Source organism: Podarcis bocagei (genome assembly GCF_964188305.1).
Source record: "Podarcis bocagei genome assembly, chromosome: 4".
In the NCBI taxonomy this organism is placed as follows: Eukaryota; Metazoa; Chordata; class Lepidosauria; order Squamata; family Lacertidae; genus Podarcis; species Podarcis bocagei.
This window is the reverse complement of record NC_138128.1, coordinates 74,357,086-74,375,632: the sequence shown is the minus strand read 5'-3', so window position 1 is coordinate 74,375,632 and position 18,547 is coordinate 74,357,086. Positions and strand designations below refer to the sequence as shown.

Below are 18,547 nucleotides of genomic sequence, written 5' to 3'. Positions count from 1 at the left end.
AAAAAACCGCTAGACGAAGAGAATCACAGAACGGATTCTTTTCGTCTTGCGAGGCACCACTGTACCTGAACTTCAGTGTTTGCCTGTGCTCTGTTTACACACACTGAGTTTTTCTTTAATCTCATTCCATGGGTTGTTTTAATTGGTAATCTCAGTCTCCAAACAAATAAAGGATTGTGGTCTTTGCTTGTCTGATTAGATAGGATGAGGCTAATCTCTTGGGTTGATCAGATATATTTGCAGTGTTAAAAGGTGAATGCTGATAGTTTAACTTTCAGTACCCAATGCATTATTTTATGTAATAGATGGCAAAGATTCATTGTGATGCTTAAGTGTTGATGTTCTGTTTCATCCAAAACAGAGAAAGGAGATTTCATTGCCCTGGATCTTGGTGGATCTTACTTTCGTATTTTGCGAGTGAAAGTGTCTCATGAGAAAAAGCAGACGGTGCAAATGGAAACAGAGATTTATAACACTCCCGAGGATATTATGCATGGCAGTGGAACACGGGTAAGACTGCTTCCTAGGAATGTTCTTGCAATATATGAGGGTTGTAAAACATTTTTTGAAAAAGCTTCCACATGGTATTGTTTGGATTTTCTGATACAGTTTTGAAGGATAAAATAAAAACTACTACGTTGTAATTTTAATTTTTAAAGGAAGTAAAAGACTTACCTTCAAAATCATTTGGTGGAAAGTTAGGATGCATATTTTGAGGCCACCTTCTCTGTTGAGAATAATGCAAAATGCTAGGTTTTTTTAATATTAGGAAATTAGATTCTTGTGATAATTTCTTCCAGTTTATTCATTGCAAACCAATGTTTCCTATACAATGATGACTTGTTGAATTGGAAGGCAGTTTAGAATCCTGATCCATAGGCATGAAAATGATGACCCAGTTGTGAGCTAAAATATGTATTGCTGTTTGTTTTTTTGTTTATTTGTACACTTATTATACCCCTCTAACTTTGTGACCCAAGATTCATAATACATCAGTTCAGCTACAATCACAAAAAACTTGCTGTAGAAGCTACATGGATGGTTGGTGAGACCAAGAAAGGCTGGAGGAGTTTCTCCTATTTCCCCAGCAAAAGCTCCTGTGTAAGTTACAGGTATTGAAATCTGCTGTCACCAATGCTGCCATTTTTTAAAAAGCCTACCTTACCCAATCCATTGGCATTTATTTATCTTGATTCCCCTAGGATGAGCCTTAATGCCTGGTTTCCTGAATGCTGGCAGCATGGCCGTTAAGCCTGAATGTCAGTAATTTGGCCGGTTAGGCAGAGGCACTCTGGGCATCTTCTTGCTGTTGCAGAAATTCCCACTTTGAGCCAGTAGATTCCAGGCTCACCTGTGCTGTTCTTGCTATTTGGCTCTTGAAAACATCTGCTCATTCACTTCAGCATGTGAAAGTGGCTCTCCTAGATGTCCCAAATGGTCTTGTTGGTCATTACTGAATGAGAGAGGTCAGCATCAGTCATACAGTAGTCAAAGAACCAAATGTCTTCTGTTTTATGTATTGGGGAAAGTCTGTTGCGTTCCTGCGGCCGACACCTTATTCTGCCTGTGGTTCAATAACGATGACAGTGCAAATACTCTTTCATATTTATTTAAAATGTATTTGTATGTTTTTCAGGATCCTTCCAATATCCCAGCTCCATGACATTCCAGTTTCTTAGGCACTAGAATCGATTTTTTTAAATGAACCAGTATCAAAATGCTAAGGTGTCTGGGATGCTGGCAAACCTTACATAATTTTGTCGGGTCTTTGGATTTCTGATGACATGTTCAGCAACTTGTTATTGGACTCCAACTCCCATGAGCCCCAGCCAGTATAGCAAATGGCTAGGGACGCTGGGAGTTGTAGTCCAGCAGCGTCTGAAGAGCTTAGGAACTTCCTCTGGCTTAAAAAAATGGCACAAGCTGCTGTTTCCACCACCACAAGTAAAGTAAAGGGTAGAGATTGGGCCCTAAAGCTGCAGTGCTCTTGTCACTATTTACTGGCAGCTTGGTGATTTGAGCCCCACGCCTCTTCCTAGAAGGGATCCCGAGGGTCATCTGGTCCACCCCCTGCAGTGCAGGAAGGGATGCATTGGCCTGTTCAGTTTTGGAACATGCATGTTGTTGCCAGGCCGTAAAAGTCAAATGGATGCCAACAACAGCTTTAAGGCTCACCGAGCTTTAGGCTTGCCCCCCAAAAGATTTTGGAGATAAATGAGAGGGCATTTTCTGTGACTTTGCAAGGAAGATAAATGGGGAGGGTATAATGTAAAAGGAAATGGCTTTATGTTTTTTTTAAAAAGGCATGGAAGATTTTGGGATTTTACTTGAAGTAAAGGCTCAAGCATCAGAGGAGCCAATTCTGTTGTTCTGTATCTGGCCGTATTTGTGCTGTGCCACCATTTCCAGCTTCCCCATTGCAGCACTTGTCACACCTGTTCCATGGCATGGAAAGAGCTGCAGCACCGAAACTGTAATTGGAGCTCAAGAGTGCTGCATCGTTTGCCTGCATAGTGCTACGTTAAAAAAATAAAAATAAAAAGCTCTACATAAATTAAATATGAAACCAGTTCCAGGCATATGCTTTTAAAGAATGAGAGAAGACATTTTCGCTCTGCTTGGAATCGGCATTCTGGTTATGATTCATCAATGCATTTAGGAGCTGCCAATTGAAAATGCTTGCTTGGGATAGTTCAGCTGGGGAAGGAGGACTGAGTGGAAGAGGCAAATCCTGACTAGCCCAAAACTGAAAGTTACTTTCCAATGTTGCAAACATTTCGTTCCAGAAAGCAATGGGCTATATTCAGATTTGCCACCCAGCTGATGGTAAAATGTCCATCAGTGGAATGGGGAGGGTGATTTTTCTTTACAGTTAGCTGAATGACACCATTGAATACAACTCAGTAGGTCTGTGACACCTGCAGCTCTTGTTTAAAGCAGCTGTTTAAAAAGGGGCAGTTGGGTGTTGGGCTCCTGGGGGGGGGGGAATCAAGGAGGAAGATTCTTCTAGCATTACAAAATCACCCCAGATTTAAATCAGGAATATTTGATTTAGATCATTATTTCTATTTGTGGTGTATGAGTGTTGTTTAGCCTTGTAAATAATAATATACTTGCTCGTAGAGGTTTTTAACCTGCCAAATGGGCATTCCTACTCTAAACCCAGTTGCTAAACTGTGACATGAAATGCATTGGATAATGTCCATCGAGAGTGCCAGTCTAAACTTTATTACCCAGTGCAGAGGTAACATTTCCAATTTCGTAACTATGGTTAGGAGATCAGAAATGTGCTGCAGGCTCATGTTTCGTCCTTCCCTCTCCCTGCATGAGTTCCTCCCTGCCTTCCCTTTTCAGAGTTGACCATGGTTAGTATAATGTGTAGCAAACCATGGTTAATTCAAACCAGATTGTGTTATAACCACAACTGAAGTTAACACTAAGGCCACCAAAAGAGCACTTCTGGATCAGGTCAGTGGCCTATCTGGTCCAACATCCTGTCTTCACAGTGGCCAACCAGAAGCCTATGGGCAACCCGCAAGAGACTTGAACCCAACAGTGCTCTTCCCGCTTGTTTCCCCCAGTAACTGCCATTGAGAAGAATACTGACTCTGACAGTGGAGGCAGAACATGCACATCATAGCTATCAGGGTGTTTCACATAGTTAAAATGACAAAGAATTGGGGAAAGAGAGCTTTATGGAACAGGCTATTGGGGTTTTTATTATTATTATGGCATAAGCCATAACTGTCAGGGTGCTGTCGACAGCTTCTGGCTGATTGCCCAGGAAAGCAGAAAGACAGAGGAAAACACAGGCTTTATAGTCCTTTTTATTATGATTCCAGATGCCAAGGCAAGTCAGCCAAGCACCTTTCAGTATCTAACATTGCTCTGAGTGAAGCTCCACGCCTCCCCCTCCTCTGTACTTCCCTATTCATCAGACTCCTCCCCTCTTCTACGGTGGCTGTTAAGGGTCCTGCGCCTTTGAGCCCTTTGCTCTGCTATTCTTAGTGAATGCCTGGTTTTAGGGCACAGGACGGGTTCTGGGAGACTCTCCAGTGACAGCATATCAGCCAGCTGTTGCTCGGGCCCTGTCTGCTCAGTACTACTTAGCTCTTCATCTCCCATTATTTCTCAACTTCTTCCCTCTTCTTCCTCTGGGGTGTGCCCTGTGTCAAACCAGTCCTGTAGATCTATGCTATCTGCCCTTTCCTCCTCTGGGATGCTCCTGGAGAGGTGGTCTCCACCACTCCTCTTCATCTGCCCCGTCCCTGACAATAACCTAGCAATGACTAGGAAATCAGGAAGATGTATGCCTTCCTAGCATGACAACATTTTCCGTACCATGGATTTCACTCTGACCTGCTTCTAAGGAAGTGTGTTTACGGTTGCAGTGACAACCAATGAGAGTTGTTCGCAGAGAAGTCTGCTGAGCATTATGGCTTCAATGGAGGATTCTGCCCCCATGTATGAAATGCATACCCAAGGACCAGATTCAACAGTGTAGTCCTGCCAGAGTATGCTCACACAAGGTGTTCTGCCGGTGCAGCAGAACTCCCCCTGCACACCCTGAAATTGGCCTGAGGAGGTTCAGAAAACCCCCAGAACCTCCCCAAGTGGGAGGAGAGAGCAGATCATTCCTTCAGGCAAGCAAAAACGCTTGCACTGACTGAGTGATCTGCTTAACACTACGTTGAATTCCACCCCAAAGCCTTACTTTTCAAATGTTCCAGTTTTATAGGACTGCCGCCAAAATAGTATTTATTGGTATGGGATCTCCTAATAATTTTTCCAGCAGTGACTATGGTGATGAAGCTGCAATTATTATTTTTATCAGGCTTTTAAAATGTTGTCTTATTGTCCTTCCTTTCTCCTCAGCTTTTTGACCATGTTGCTGAATGTTTAGGCGATTTCATGGAGAAACAGGAAATCAAGAACAAGAAGTTGCCTGTTGGGTTCACATTTTCTTTTCCATGTAGGCAAACCAAGTTAGATGAGGTAAGAATGCAGGCAGCATCTGTGTTGCATCTGAAATTGCTTTTAGATATGTAATTGTCTGAATCTGTTTTTATATATGTAACGGTTTTAAATTGCTTTTATACATGCACTTGTTTTATATATATGTTTTTATGGTATTGTGGAATGGCTTTGGGATGCTTCATTGGAAGCGATCCATAAATACACAAATAACACTGCACAACTTTATTACTGTACAGAAGAAACATAGGAACCTGCCTTACCCCAAAGCAGACTGCTAGACCATTTAGCTCAGTACTCTGTCTATGCTGACTGGAAGCAGTGCTCCACGGTTTCAACTTCCCCAGCCCCATCTGGAGGTGGCAGAGATTGAACCAGGGACTTCTGGCAGGCAGAAAGAACATGTGCTGTGAATCTTCCCCAGCTAGATGGTACTAAAGTGCCCTTTGGCTGATATGACTTGGTTTGAGTGATCTTGCTTGGAATATTGTTCTCGTTGCAATATTGTGTGTGGAAACCGTTGGAAGACACTTGAATTAGAACTTCATTGCTCCCAGCACATAGCCAGGAAGCATGCAGTGTTTTTGGATTTTGGAAGTGAGGACCTGTTTAATGTTATGAAGAAGACCCTATATAAATCCATCGTATGGAGGAATTTAGCATGTGAACTGTATATGCATACTGCTAAGCATGATTCCCTGATTGTGGTACCTCCAAAATGGAGATGTATAATTGTAGCAAGGGTAGGTAATGGAGTATGTGGGTAGATTTGTTCACCTGTATTATGTCCTCCATGAGAACGTGAGCAAATTGATGCGTAGGAAATTCAGCAGTGTCACCACATATGAAAACTGATCTTCAATTCATTTTTTAAAAAAACTGAAAAAGTGAGTCTTGACTCAAAGAAACACTGGGCCTAATATCTTTAGGCCATTATTTTATTTTATTTTTCATTTTATTAGGGTGTTCTAATAACCTGGACAAAACGTTTCAAAGCAAGTGGTGTTGAGGGAGCAGATGTAGTGAAGTTGCTAAACAAAGCCATCAAGAAGCGTGGGGTAAGATTATCTTTTTAAATACATGTATAGCTAGCATTGATACATGAACTTGGCTGATAATGGAACATCTTTTGTTACTTGCCGATGTCAGGAATTGTGTCAATCTTTTTCAGTGTCATTGTAGAATGATTAGATGGTCGCTAATTTCACATTGCTTTTAACTCCTAGTAAAGGTATTGAGCCAAGAAGATGTTCGGACTAAGAAACCAATTTCTTGGGGAGGGGGCTATATAGCATTTCTTGTTCTAGATAATATTATATACCAAACAGACTTCCATAGACTCAACAGCCTTAGATTCAAACAATCCTCTCTTAATATCACAGTGAAGTTTTATGCATGTTAACTTGGAAGTTTGTCCAGCTGAGTCCCCCATTGAATGGGACTTGCAGCCAAGTCAATGGACCTAGAAGAGCAACCTAAGATAGTTTCAAAGTAGTGGAAAGTTCTGTGTATGTAGCTGCATTTGACATGGATAGGATGGGTCTTTCGGTGGTCCAGATGTCAATGAGTCTTTTTTTTTTGGCTGATGTAGTTTTTGAGAAGAAAAGGATCTTGAGACTCAAGGGTAAAGTCCCTGGGTCAGTAGTAAAAAGGGGACAAAATATGAAACCACGAACAGCAAGCAGACCTAAACAAAGTTCCCAGTAAATAATATTTACTGAGATTCTGTGGCACATTAGCAAGTAGAATATGCCTATCAAAAAGTGTTGGTAAAATTGCATATTAGAAATATTCCCTTTCATTTTGAAGGACTACGATGCAGACATCATGGCAGTTGTCAATGACACCGTAGGGACCATGATGACCTGCGGATTTGATGACCAGCGTTGCGAAGTTGGCTTGATCATTGGTATTGACATTTGATTCCTTTGCCAAGCGTAATGCATGTTGACATTTTTGGTTTGCTCTTTTTATATGTATATATAAAAAGCCTGTTGACTAATCCCATTGCCTTCTTTTAAGGTACCGGCACTAACGCCTGCTACATGGAAGAAATGAGACACATTGATCTGGTGGAAGGCGACGAAGGGCGGATGTGCATCAATACCGAATGGGGAGCGTTTGGAGACGATGGCTTGTTAGAAGACATCCGGACTGAATTTGACAGGGAGATCGATCGGGGTTCCGTTAACCCTGGGAAGCAATTGTAATTGAGCTTCCTTTCTTCTACTGTTCTTGTTTTAGACTTCCATGCCTGTCCCAAAGGTTTGTGGTGGGGAGTTACACCTTAAGGCTTGGATCCAAAGACCCATGAGCAGAGCCTCCTTCCATTCTTGCCTCTTTCCCTTTTGCTCACCACTCCCCAAGAAGACCTGTGCATGGTTTCAGGACTTTCTAGAATGACCTGGGAAACTTGCATGGCAGAGGGGTTCTTGCAGCTGGGGGAAAATTTGTCAGAAATTGGGGATCCCCCCCTTGAGTGAGTGGAAGTTCCCTTCATTTTTGCCACCCATCATTCTTTCCTAATTTTATTCTGTTGGCAAGTGTGTGTTAAGGTGGGTGATCTTGGCTGAGTTCAGCTGAGAGGGAGAGTGATTTGCTCAGGATTTCCACACTGTAAGCATGATGGCTAAAGAAGGATTTGAACCCTAAGGATGCCTCCCATTGGCACCTACTGGGAATTGATCTTGGGTAACTATATGCAGGAGCGGGCCACATGCCTGTAAACCACTCGTGAGTATGTCTGATTTGTGTTTTTGCCGTAATATCTTTCCAGGTTTGAGAAGATGGTCAGTGGCATGTACATGGGCGAGCTCGTCAGGCTGATCCTTGTCAAAATGGCCAAAGAAGGTCTTCTTTTCGAGGGAAGAATCACTCCCGAACTTTTAACCAAAGGGAAGCTAGAAACAAAGCACGTTTCTGCCATGGAGAAGTAAGTAGCTTTGAAGCTTTCCTCCTATGCTTCCAACCAAGAATACTTGTGTAATGAATAGGGGAGTGGAATATATGCAGTTGGATTCTAAGAGTAATTCCTGGACAGGCTTTTAACAATAGAGTTTTGTCATTATTTTAGTAGGCAGCACTTTCCAGCTTTCAAATGACATCACATCAGTGTATGTATGTCTTCTGAAGCTGCAGCCTTTTGACCTGACATTTTCTGGCTTTGCACCATGTGGACTATTTTAAAACAATGGCTTCCAGAATTTTACCCTTAAGTGGTCCTGCTGATTACAAATGGTGCACAGTACGAGAACCCACCACCCAAATCCAGCACAGTGGAACTGAAAACCTCTTTGTGCTCTGTAGGCTCTTAATATCGCCGATTCTAATCTCAGCCTCCCTTCCCCTTCCTTTCCTCGCAAGATTTCCATGGGACTCTGCTGCACCCATTCTCAGACTCTCACAACACTCTCCCTCGGTGAGCAACCTGCCCATCCGTCAAGATTGTGTTATCTTATCGTAACTTTTTTGTGGTTTCTGTTTTTAGGAGCAAGGAGGGTTTGCAAAAGGCCAAGGAGATACTTACCCGTCTTGGGGTTGAGCCCTCCCACGAAGACTGCGTCGCCGTCCACCACGTGTGCACAATTGTCTCCTTCCGCTCTGCCAACCTGGTGGCTGCCACTCTGGGTGCCATCCTTAACCAGCTGCGGGACAACAAGGGAGTGGGCCGCCTGCGCACCACCGTGGGGGTTGATGGCTCCCTTTACAAGATGCATCCGCAGTAAGAGCCTGCCAGGTTTCCATAATTACATCTTGGCACCTGTTAGGGACTGTCTCTTGCAAAAGGTCAGAGATGTAGCACATCCAGCTGACATTTGGCTGTGTGCTCTGGACTTGGGCTAAGTAAACAGAGCTCTCAAAGGAGGTGAAAGTGGGCTGTAAATATCACAGTCCAAAGGCAGCTCAGTAAGTTAGGCAGGAGGCAGTGCTTGCAATGCACGTGGAATAATAGAAGTTGGAAGGGACCACAGGGATCATGTAGTCCAACCCCCTGCAATGCAGGAATCTTTCACCTAACATGGGCTTGAACCCATGGCCCTGAGATTGATAGTCTCAGGCTCTACCAGCCGAGCTATCCCTCAGGGCTAATACCAGGTAGCTGCTTGCAGCAGACAATCTTTGCAACTAGTTTTATGCACATGGCAGTGATGTGCCCATAACATGCAATAGCCTGTAGTTTATTCCTCCCCCCCCCCCATGTTAACTTGTACCATACAGATGCGAGGGGGTACTTTGCAGTTACACACTCCAAACCACCCTGTGATCCTTGGATGAAGGGTGGTATAGAAATTTAATAAAATAAACAAGTGATGCCACACCATTGGAAAAGCAGCTGTGGAGGCTCGGTTTTTGTTTGTTTGTTTGTTTGTTTGTTTGTTTGTTTTGGTGTTGCCTGGATATTACTCTTAAGGTATCTTCCACATACAGGCTCTCTATATGTTTCAAAGCACATTCGGAGCCTAGGAGTTTGTTTTCAGTAGCAGAACTGAGCTGAGCTCACCATCTCTTTTTCACAAAAGTCGCTCATAGCTAGCTTTTCTTCAGCAGGCTGATTTAAGCAATTTTTCATTGCCTAGCTCAGTTGGTAGGGTATGAGGCTCTTAATCTCAAGGGGGGTTGGACTAGATGACCCTTGTGGACCCTTCCAACTCTACAATTCCATGATTCTACGAAATCGCCCAGAGACTTGCCAGTAGCCCCCAATGGCCATTTCTCCTACCCACCTCTGGTGTTGGCAGTGTGTGCATGCAAATAAGCAGAGTAGGTGTGGATCAGTATCTGTGTGCAAGGCAGGCACACCATTCCCAGTGCCCCGTCCATTAGGCCTGCAGTACTGGAGCAGCGTGGGAGCTACTTCCTGCAATTATTTCTCACTCTGCTCCTGTGACGTCTGCAGAGAGGAACCACGTGCAAGAGCTGGACGATGTGGCTCTTTCCCACGCTGGCTTTGTCACTCTCCTGGTGGTGGCATTGCCCGTTTTAGAAAGAACCATGTTCTTCAGTCTTCCCACAGCATTCTCCTGTATGGATATTTCTGGCCAGGTGCGGGACTGTGACATGGGAAAATTCCTTACATCTCTCAAATGGCATCGACTCTCAGTTAATGTCTGGATTGCGGTTATATGTGCTGTTTTTTCCATCATTAGGTGCTCTACCTTGTATCTATAAAGCAAACTGCTGTTACACTAGATCAAGATGGGGAACCTGTAGCCTTCCTGATGTTGCTGGTCTACAGCTCCCATCATCCTGTCCACTGGCTGGGTCTGATGGGAGTTGTAGTCCAACAAAATTAGGAGGGCCACATGTTTCCTATTTATCCACTGTCTAGACAGCTCCTTGGGCTGACCCAGTGATTCCCCTCCACACACACCTTTAATGGAAAATTCCTATTACTGAACCTACTGTCCTTCTCCCCTTTGCAGGTATTCCCGACGGCTGCAGAAAACCGTGCGCCGCTTAGTGCCCGACTCAGAAGTGCGCTTTTTGCTGTCTGAGAGTGGCAGTGGCAAGGGCGCTGCGATGGTCACAGCGGTAGCATACCGGCTATCAGAGCAGCACCGCCTGATAGACGAGACCCTGGCTGAGTTCAAACTTACTCATGAGCAGCTGCTGCAGGTGAAGAAGAGGATGCGGATGGAAATAGAAGCAGGCCTCAAGAAGAAATCGCACGATCACGCCAAAGTCAAAATGCTGCCCACCTTTGTCCGCAGCACACCTGATGGGACAGGTAGATCTTTAGTCCTTGGGAAGGGACCTTTGGAAGAGGCAGCCTAGTTTCCTCATTACAGAGTGAGGCAGCTAATAATCTAAGGCTGGGAGCCCCCAGATAAAGGGGGTGCATTCTTTCCATGCATTTCTGGTTTGCTTGTTTTTAAAATACTGAGGTGCTGCTTTCCCAGCATCAGTTCAGCAAACTGAACACAAAAGGCAGTTTCAGGTTGCTCTCACTTTTCACTGGAGAAATGGAAATAAAATAGATTATGTCCTTAGACTGATGTCCCCCTCCCCACTTTGGAAAGCGCCAAACTGCTTTGTAGAACCAGTCAATGTTGAAGAGCAGTTTTGAGAACCTGGTGGAAGCATTTTCTGAGGAGGCAACGGGGTGCAGAGGGTGTAGATGCCTGTTTAGATCTTGGCCTGTATCTAAAAGTTGAACAGATTTTGAACGCATTAGATTTAATAAATATGTACCATGCCATATTGATCCTTAATATCAGTCCTGCAGATTTATTTAGTATGTTTACATTGCAGTCTTATGCATGTTTACTTGGAAGTAACGCCTACTGTGCTCAATTGGGCTTACTCCCCAGTAAGTGTATTTAGGATTTTAGCCTTAATATGCCACTTTTCAGCTGATGAGGTATTCATATGCTCTAGTTATCTTGATTCATCAGAAACAGAAAATCACAATTGTGGTCCAACTAAAATTTCCCATGCCTTTCTTCTACGAGGATGGCAATAAAAAGATATCCCTGCTCCATGATGAGCTAAGATTCACAATTCCTAAGGACCAATTTTTCCTTAGTTTGCGGACACCTGCCTGATTTGATTTTTGGTATGTCAAGTAAGTCCAGTGAATGTTCAAGACCCGTCTTTGCTCAGATTGTAGATGTGCTTTCGGAAGATTTCTTAGGATGCGGAGAATTACAGTTTGAAACCCATCACATCACATACAGGTTCTGGTCAGGTTCAGTATTCCAGAATCGAGATGCAATCAGTTCAGCCTCATTTCACCACATAAAAAATGCCATTGGCAACGGACAGGAGTCCTTGCTTTGTCACTTACTCATTAACTGAGTGGTCCTTTAGCCTTCCAGTGGGTTTTTGATGTGATGTGCAAAATCAGTGGGGTTTTGATTTTGCAACTTTTGATGCAAGTTGGTTCTTGCATTTCCTTGTCTCTCTTCCTGATGGTTCTGTAAAACAAAAGCTTGCCTTTCTTTGAAAGAGCACACCTTTTAAATGAAGATGGAGAAACATCGCCATCTGCTGGCTAATGTTCCATGTATGTATAGTAATTCATCCATTCCCAGCGAGCCAACTTCTATTGCTTTTTTGAAGAGAATAATTGCATTGCAGTGTGTCCCCACCCTCCACCCTGTACAGAAATCCTACTTGTTCAACCAAGGGTTTCCCCCAACACTGTCACCATGTAAATAAGTTTCCTATGTATAGGGCTTTCCTTTCCCACACTGCCAGCATGTAATGTTTTGTTATTCCAAGTTGTCAGTGTGAGAGAGAGACTAGTGAAAAATCCAAGCCTGCCCACTAGTACTGCCACCACCCCTGTTGGTCCGCCCCCCCCCATCCTTAGCCAAGGGAAATTCAATTTTTTTCTGGGTGGGTGTCCTTGGGATTCACACAGACAAGAGCCAAACAGTTTATTTACTGTCTTTTGAGCCTCCAACCTACAAATCACTCAGCCCAGGTACAAGATGCCGAGACGAACTTACTCTAAGAAGCCACCCAAGGTTAAATGCACAAATGTTTGTAAAAATAAACATGAGAACCCAATACCATGGAAGGTGGTTAATAAAAGGCTTAGAATGTAAAGATACCATTGGGAATTCAAGTACAAATAAAAAATAACAAAGCTAGCTTGTCTCAGACCCCACCAACAAGCTGAACCCAGGCATATGTTGTTGTTGTGATTCACAAACAACATTAGACCCAGGCCAAAGACCAGTTTTTATCAGAAAGGCAGAAGGGTAGCTTTTTCCATTAACCAATCAGGGCCTAGGAGCATCTTTGCCCAGCACCAGGGGGTGTATATGCTGAAAGACCATGTAGCGACTCAAGAGGATTTTTGCACAGTCATTGCAACCTTGATGTGATCTTGTATCAGGCAAGATGAACTAATTAAACAGGACTTCTCCCCTCAGTAAGACGGTTCTCAGAATCCTGAGCAGCAAGCCATTTAAAAATGAGCCAAAAAGGGGGAATACTCCTCCTTCAGTCCTCCTTTAGTTAACCACATATGCTATAAGTCATGTATTTTGAAGAAGTATGTTCTCACCTGGCTGCTTCTATTTTGTAGTAAAAACATTCATGTTTGTGTGTCCAGATTAGGGTCCCGTCCTGTTTTTAGTTGCTTGATTCTGAAAGTGCCCCTTTGGGGGTAAGTAGAATATGGGGCGGTTTTCAGCAGTAAACCAGCATTGGGCATTAAATTGCATTAGGCCGCTTTTTCACCAAAATAAAAGTAGCCAGGTTAAGCGTTTTTGTTTAAATGCATGAATAACTTGAGCTCAGTGTAAGGATACGTTCTCGTTGCCGCCTCAGAGTGCTGTGAAGCCCCACCCACAAGTTTCACATTGCCTTCGGCATGGCTTCATTAGTGTCAGATGGGTTTCTGTTTGTGTACACACCAGAGGGTACTGCCGAGGCAGGGATGTGTTTACACTATGCAAAGGCGCACGTTAGTGTGTTGGCGTGTCACACGAACGCTCCGCCCGCGCTCCTCCCGGGGCTGGAAAGGTTTAACTTCCTGTTTGCTAGTAAAACTGAATTACTGTGTTGCAAAATGATGCAAACCTTGAATTACTGTGTTGCAAAATGATGCATGTACAGTGGTACCTCGGGTTAAGTACAGTGGTACATTGGGTTACATACACTTCAGGTTACATACGCTTCAAGTTACAGACTCCGATAACCCAAAAACAGTGCTTCAGGTTAAGAACTTTGCTTCAGGATGAGAACAGAAATTGTGCTCCGGCGGCGCGGCAGCAGCAGGAGGCCCCATTAGCTAAAGTGGTGCTAAGAACAGTTTCAGGTTAAGAATGGACCTCCGGAACGAATTAAGTACTTAACCTGAGGTACCACTGTATAAAAAGTGTGTCACCAACATAAAAAGTTGGGAAAGCTCTCGCTTAGGGACTCCTATTGATGTGAAGCTGGGGTGAGGAACAATGTACCACATGGATATGTATATACGCACACATTTGTACAGGATGCATATGCATTTTGGATAAAGTTGTGTAAACTCTTGATTAAAAACCCAGCACTGGAAACACAATGAGTTCACAGTAGATGAGAGAGCCTTTTCCTCCTGTAACATAAAAGTGCTGGGGACTAAAAGTTCGCAAAATTTAGATGCGTTGTTCCTTACTTCCTACTTGGTCAAAATTATTTCATTGCAGAGAACGGAGACTTCCTGGCCCTGGATCTTGGAGGAACAAACTTCCGAGTTTTGCTTGTGAAGATCCGAAGCGGTAAAAGGCGAATGGTGGAGATGCACAATAAAATCTATGCCATTCCTATAGAGGTCATGCAAGGTACTGGAGAAGAGGTGAGCATGTAGTGCAGAGGATGTTATGTTGTTGCTATCTTTCAGAGACTGCACAGTGCTTGTGATATACACTACTTTATTTTGCTTTTTCCAGCTGTTTGATCACATTGTTTCCTGCATCTCGGATTTCCTGGACTACATGGGAATAAAAGGTGCACGACTCCCCCTGGGCTTTACGTTTTCTTTCCCTTGCAAACAGACAAGCTTAGATGCTGTAAGTTATTGTTCTTATTTCTGTAATGAAACTTTTCCATATGTGTTTTTTAAGAGTGGATTTTCAGCTGCAGTTTAGCGGTTGAGAAGAGGTATGCAGGCAGACAAGCGTGAGTGTGAGCTTTGCACATGCAAAGAATATTGACACAGTCAGTATTCCTTATACTGAGTTAAGATCATTGGTCCATCTGGCTCAGGATAATCTACACAGAATGGGAGCCACCTCTCCAGTCTTTCCAAGGCCTTAATGGAGATGTTGAGGATTGAACCTGGGAGTTCTTGCCTGCAAGGCATGGGCTGTTATCACTGAGTTAAGCCCCACCGTACCTGCAGATTCTAGACTTAACTGCAGTGTAAAAGTGATGCCGAAACAAGATATTGCAGGGGCATGGCTGGTTGCCATCAGTCTTTGTTGTTAACCCATGTTCCCATGGTAACAGCTAATGAAAGGAGATGCATGATGTCATCTCACTTGTAGTTTGGATATTCCCCCTGCTCTACTTCATTGGCTGTCATTTGTGCTCGGCTGGAAACTGAACACAATGACATCACACCGTGCATCATCTTTCAGAAGGTGTTACTCGGATAATGTTGACTAGTGGTAAATACCACCCCACAGTTTGGATCTCCAGGAACAACAGCTGCATATGTATTCATGTGAGGAGCTCTTGATGCCATCGTGGGTTCATTAGCTGGTTGGGTCTGCTACTGCACCTGGATGCCCAGGTGGTGATTATTTCTGGTTTGTTCTGATACTGCAATGAACTGAGTTTCTTGTTCCTTTTCTTAGGGCATCCTTCTGAACTGGACCAAGGGCTTTAAGGCTACTGACTGCGAAGGGGAGGATGTTGTTAATTTGCTACGGGAAGGAATAAAAAGAAGAGAAGTAAGCCCTCCCCCCTGTGATTTCTTAAAATTAGCAGATGGTGTTGATTTTCTTAAAAATCATGTATTGTTTGTTTTATGAGTCACTGTTGTGTGTTCTTACTCTTCCTCTGGATTGCTTAAGATCCCCTGTTCTGGGGGTTTTCCTAAGCTTCCTGAGCAGATCTGTGGAGGGTGTGGTATTGGGAAAGGAAAGGGTGGTTTTCACGTTCTGCTGGCAGAACTTGTTGCTCTGGCTTCTGCCAGTGCAACAACTTAGTTGAATCCAGCCCTCTGGACACCGGAATTAAAATTAAATTGCTATTATTTAAAACAGACCTGTGTTTTCCTGATTATTACAATATTTGCAAATGACAGGCATGGGCTTGTTTCCCTGAACTTGTAACCATTGGTGAATACTACTCAGCCGTGTTTCAAGAGAAGCAATTGTAGTATATAATTTTGTTACTTCTTCCAAGGAATTTGACTTGGATGTTGTGGCCGTGGTGAATGATACAGTCGGGACTATGATGACTTGTGCCTATGAAGATCCCAATTGTGAAATTGGACTCATTGTGGGTAAGAATGGGACTTGTTATTTAGTTTGGTTCATTGGGTGCCTCATTATACTAAGACCCATTGCAGTAGGTCCTATAACTACCGGATGATTTTGCGTGTCCTTTTTTTGGTCTATTCTGGTATTGAATCTGATTCTTTCACTGTTCCAGGAACTGGCAGCAATGCATGTTACATGGAGGAAACGAGAAACATAGAGATGGTAGAAGGAGAGCAAGGAAGAATGTGTGTGAACATGGAATGGGGCGCGTTTGGAGACAACGGATGCCTAGATGACATCAGGACAATCTATGACAAAGCTGTTGATGACTACTCATTAAACAGCGGCAAGCAAAGGTATTTCCGGGTGAAATGTTGTTGGAAATGGGTGAAGGCTTGTGCTGCGGTGACTCAGCAGAGATGGTTTTCGTCACATGCACGACTGTGATCACCTGATTGGACTTCAAGACAAACGCGCAGCCTTGGGCATGCTTTCTTCTGGGAGCCTGGGTGCACAGAGGCAGCAAGGCTGGCGGGTGTCTGAAAACTCCCAACATAAACAAGAGAGGAAATTGCGTGTTTCTGCTGTGTCCAGAACAGAAATCAATTCAGCAAACATAGCTGCGTATTAGTGCCTGCTGTTGCTTTCAGCCTGCAAACAAAATGTATTTGTATCTCCGCCCCCCCCAAATATGCATTGTGTTCCCTTTGCATTGAAATGAATGGGGTGGAATAACGTAATTAGGCTTTTACTGATTAAGGATTAATCACCAGCAAAACTTTTCTCAGTTGACCTTAACACACACCCACCCCTTCTTTCTGAAACCCTCATCTGTCTATGATTTGCAGGTATGAGAAGATGATCAGTGGAATGTACTTGGGGGAAATCGTCCGGAACATTTTGATTGACTTCACGAAAAGAGGATTCCTCTTCAGAGGTCAAATTTCAGAGACACTGAAAACGAGGGGCATTTTTGAAACAAAGTTCCTTTCACAGATAGAGAGGTAAGTGAGCTTAGATGTATATGTCATTGTCAAGCTATTACTAACACTTACTTTTTCTCGGAAATCTTAGCTAATGATATCAGTATTACAATAATGCTCTACAATCTACTGTGAGTTTTTACACAATCTGCATTTTTTGAGTGGCAAACTTGGGCAAATCTTTTTTTTATTTATTTTCATTTGTTTTCCCCAAATTGCTCACTAATTAAAACAAATTAAATTAAATTAAAACAAACCAACATTTTCCCAAATCTGAACAAATTTAACATTTTTCCAAATCTGACTTCCTGCACGCCCTCCTGGATGTGTGGATGGTTCTCCTTGGTGCTGCATCATATTCCCCAGTTAACTTCAAACATTTCGAACAACCTTATATTACAATACACTTGCCACTTGAGCAGCAAATGTTAGGGTCTGCCTCCTAACGTTGCTGTAATACTGCAACGGTGCTGTAATACCGCAGTCTGACACCAGCTGCCGCTGTAGTGTTTTTTTTTTGCATCAGTATAGATGGAGACAGAAATGGCTCTAGAGCGGCAGACCACTACGAAGAGCAGAGACAGATCAACTGGGCAAAGAATGGCTTCCAGAACAGCTGGAAGTGCAGCAGGGCAATGCTCCCTTGTTCTCTGGGACCAAAACCTATTACAGACCCTGAGAAAGTGAGGATAGTTTGAATGCACTGAAAAGGGGCTGCTCAGAGTGTGATGGGAGGCGTTTTTAGCCATGTAGATTTCAGTACCAGTGTTGTATATAGGTGTCTGGAGATGACATAGGTGGTCTTAAATAGGGAAAGGGCAGGAGTGCACACAGAAGTTTCCCTGGCTCCATTTGAGACTTTCCTGCATTCAGCATCAAAGAGGGTTTTTCTGTGGGGAGGACCTTTGCACTTAATGTTGACTGGTTTGAGGTTGAGCTGGCATTCCAGCGGGGAGGGGGATGTTGGGTACCTGCGCCTCCATTTATAGCCTGAATGCCAGAATAGGCCTTCAATTGTACACTCAGTGATGCATGTGGTACCTAGGCCAACGGGAGTCTTTGACTGCATACACCTGTGGCCCGCCAGGTGTTGTTGGCCACATTCCATTGGCCATCTTTGCTGGGCTGATGGGAGTTGGAGTCCAACAGCATCTGGTGCCCTTATCCCTAGTGTCCACCGAAGCAGAGAATTTTGGAAACGAGTTCAAGCCTCTGTTTTCTCTCTCTTCCCCCTTCTCCCCTTGGGTCTTCTCAACAGTGACAGGTTAGCGCTGCTTCAGGTCCGTACAATCCTCCAGCAGCTTGGTCTGAACAGCACCTGTGATGACAGTATCATCGTCAAGACGGTGTGCGGCGCAGTATCAAGGAGGGCGGCTCAGCTGTGTGGAGCCGGGATGGCTGCCGTCGTAGACAAAATAAGGGAGAACAGAGGCTTGGACCACCTGGATGTAACGGTGGGCGTCGATGGTACGCTGTATAAGCTTCACCCACAGTAAGTACTGGGAAATTATGTGCTTTTGCTGTCTGTGCTCCGGGAAACAAAGATACCAAGTGTCTTAAAGCTTTGTGAAAAGCAGTGCTTGACTTGTGAGAGATTGGGGATGCTCTGATGAAATAGCCAAGGGAGCCTTTTCTCCTAGCCTGCATGTTTTGTGGCTTACTGTGTGC

The 18,547-nt window shown here is 43.8% G+C and overlaps 1 protein-coding gene across 3 annotated transcripts in view; it reads left to right on the top strand.

Annotated features, from left to right (window-relative positions):
* LOC308584683 (hexokinase-1) overlaps window positions 1-18,547 on the top strand; it is a 47,337-nt gene that overhangs the window by 24,822 nt on the left and 3,968 nt on the right. For all 3 annotated transcript variants that reach the window (XM_081189583.1, XM_081189582.1, XM_081189584.1), the window contains exons 3-17: window positions 362-510; window positions 4,876-4,995; window positions 5,937-6,032; window positions 6,784-6,883; window positions 6,997-7,180; window positions 7,751-7,906; window positions 8,462-8,695; window positions 10,398-10,702; window positions 14,115-14,263; window positions 14,358-14,477; window positions 15,267-15,362; window positions 15,820-15,919; window positions 16,069-16,252; window positions 16,745-16,900; window positions 18,138-18,371. In XM_081189583.1, coding sequence (XP_081045709.1) covers window positions 362-510; window positions 4,876-4,995; window positions 5,937-6,032; window positions 6,784-6,883; window positions 6,997-7,180; window positions 7,751-7,906; window positions 8,462-8,695; window positions 10,398-10,702; window positions 14,115-14,263; window positions 14,358-14,477; window positions 15,267-15,362; window positions 15,820-15,919; window positions 16,069-16,252; window positions 16,745-16,900; window positions 18,138-18,371 — 2,383 coding nt within the window. The remainder of the gene's footprint in view (window positions 1-361; window positions 511-4,875; window positions 4,996-5,936; window positions 6,033-6,783; window positions 6,884-6,996; window positions 7,181-7,750; window positions 7,907-8,461; window positions 8,696-10,397; window positions 10,703-14,114; window positions 14,264-14,357; window positions 14,478-15,266; window positions 15,363-15,819; window positions 15,920-16,068; window positions 16,253-16,744; window positions 16,901-18,137; window positions 18,372-18,547) is intronic.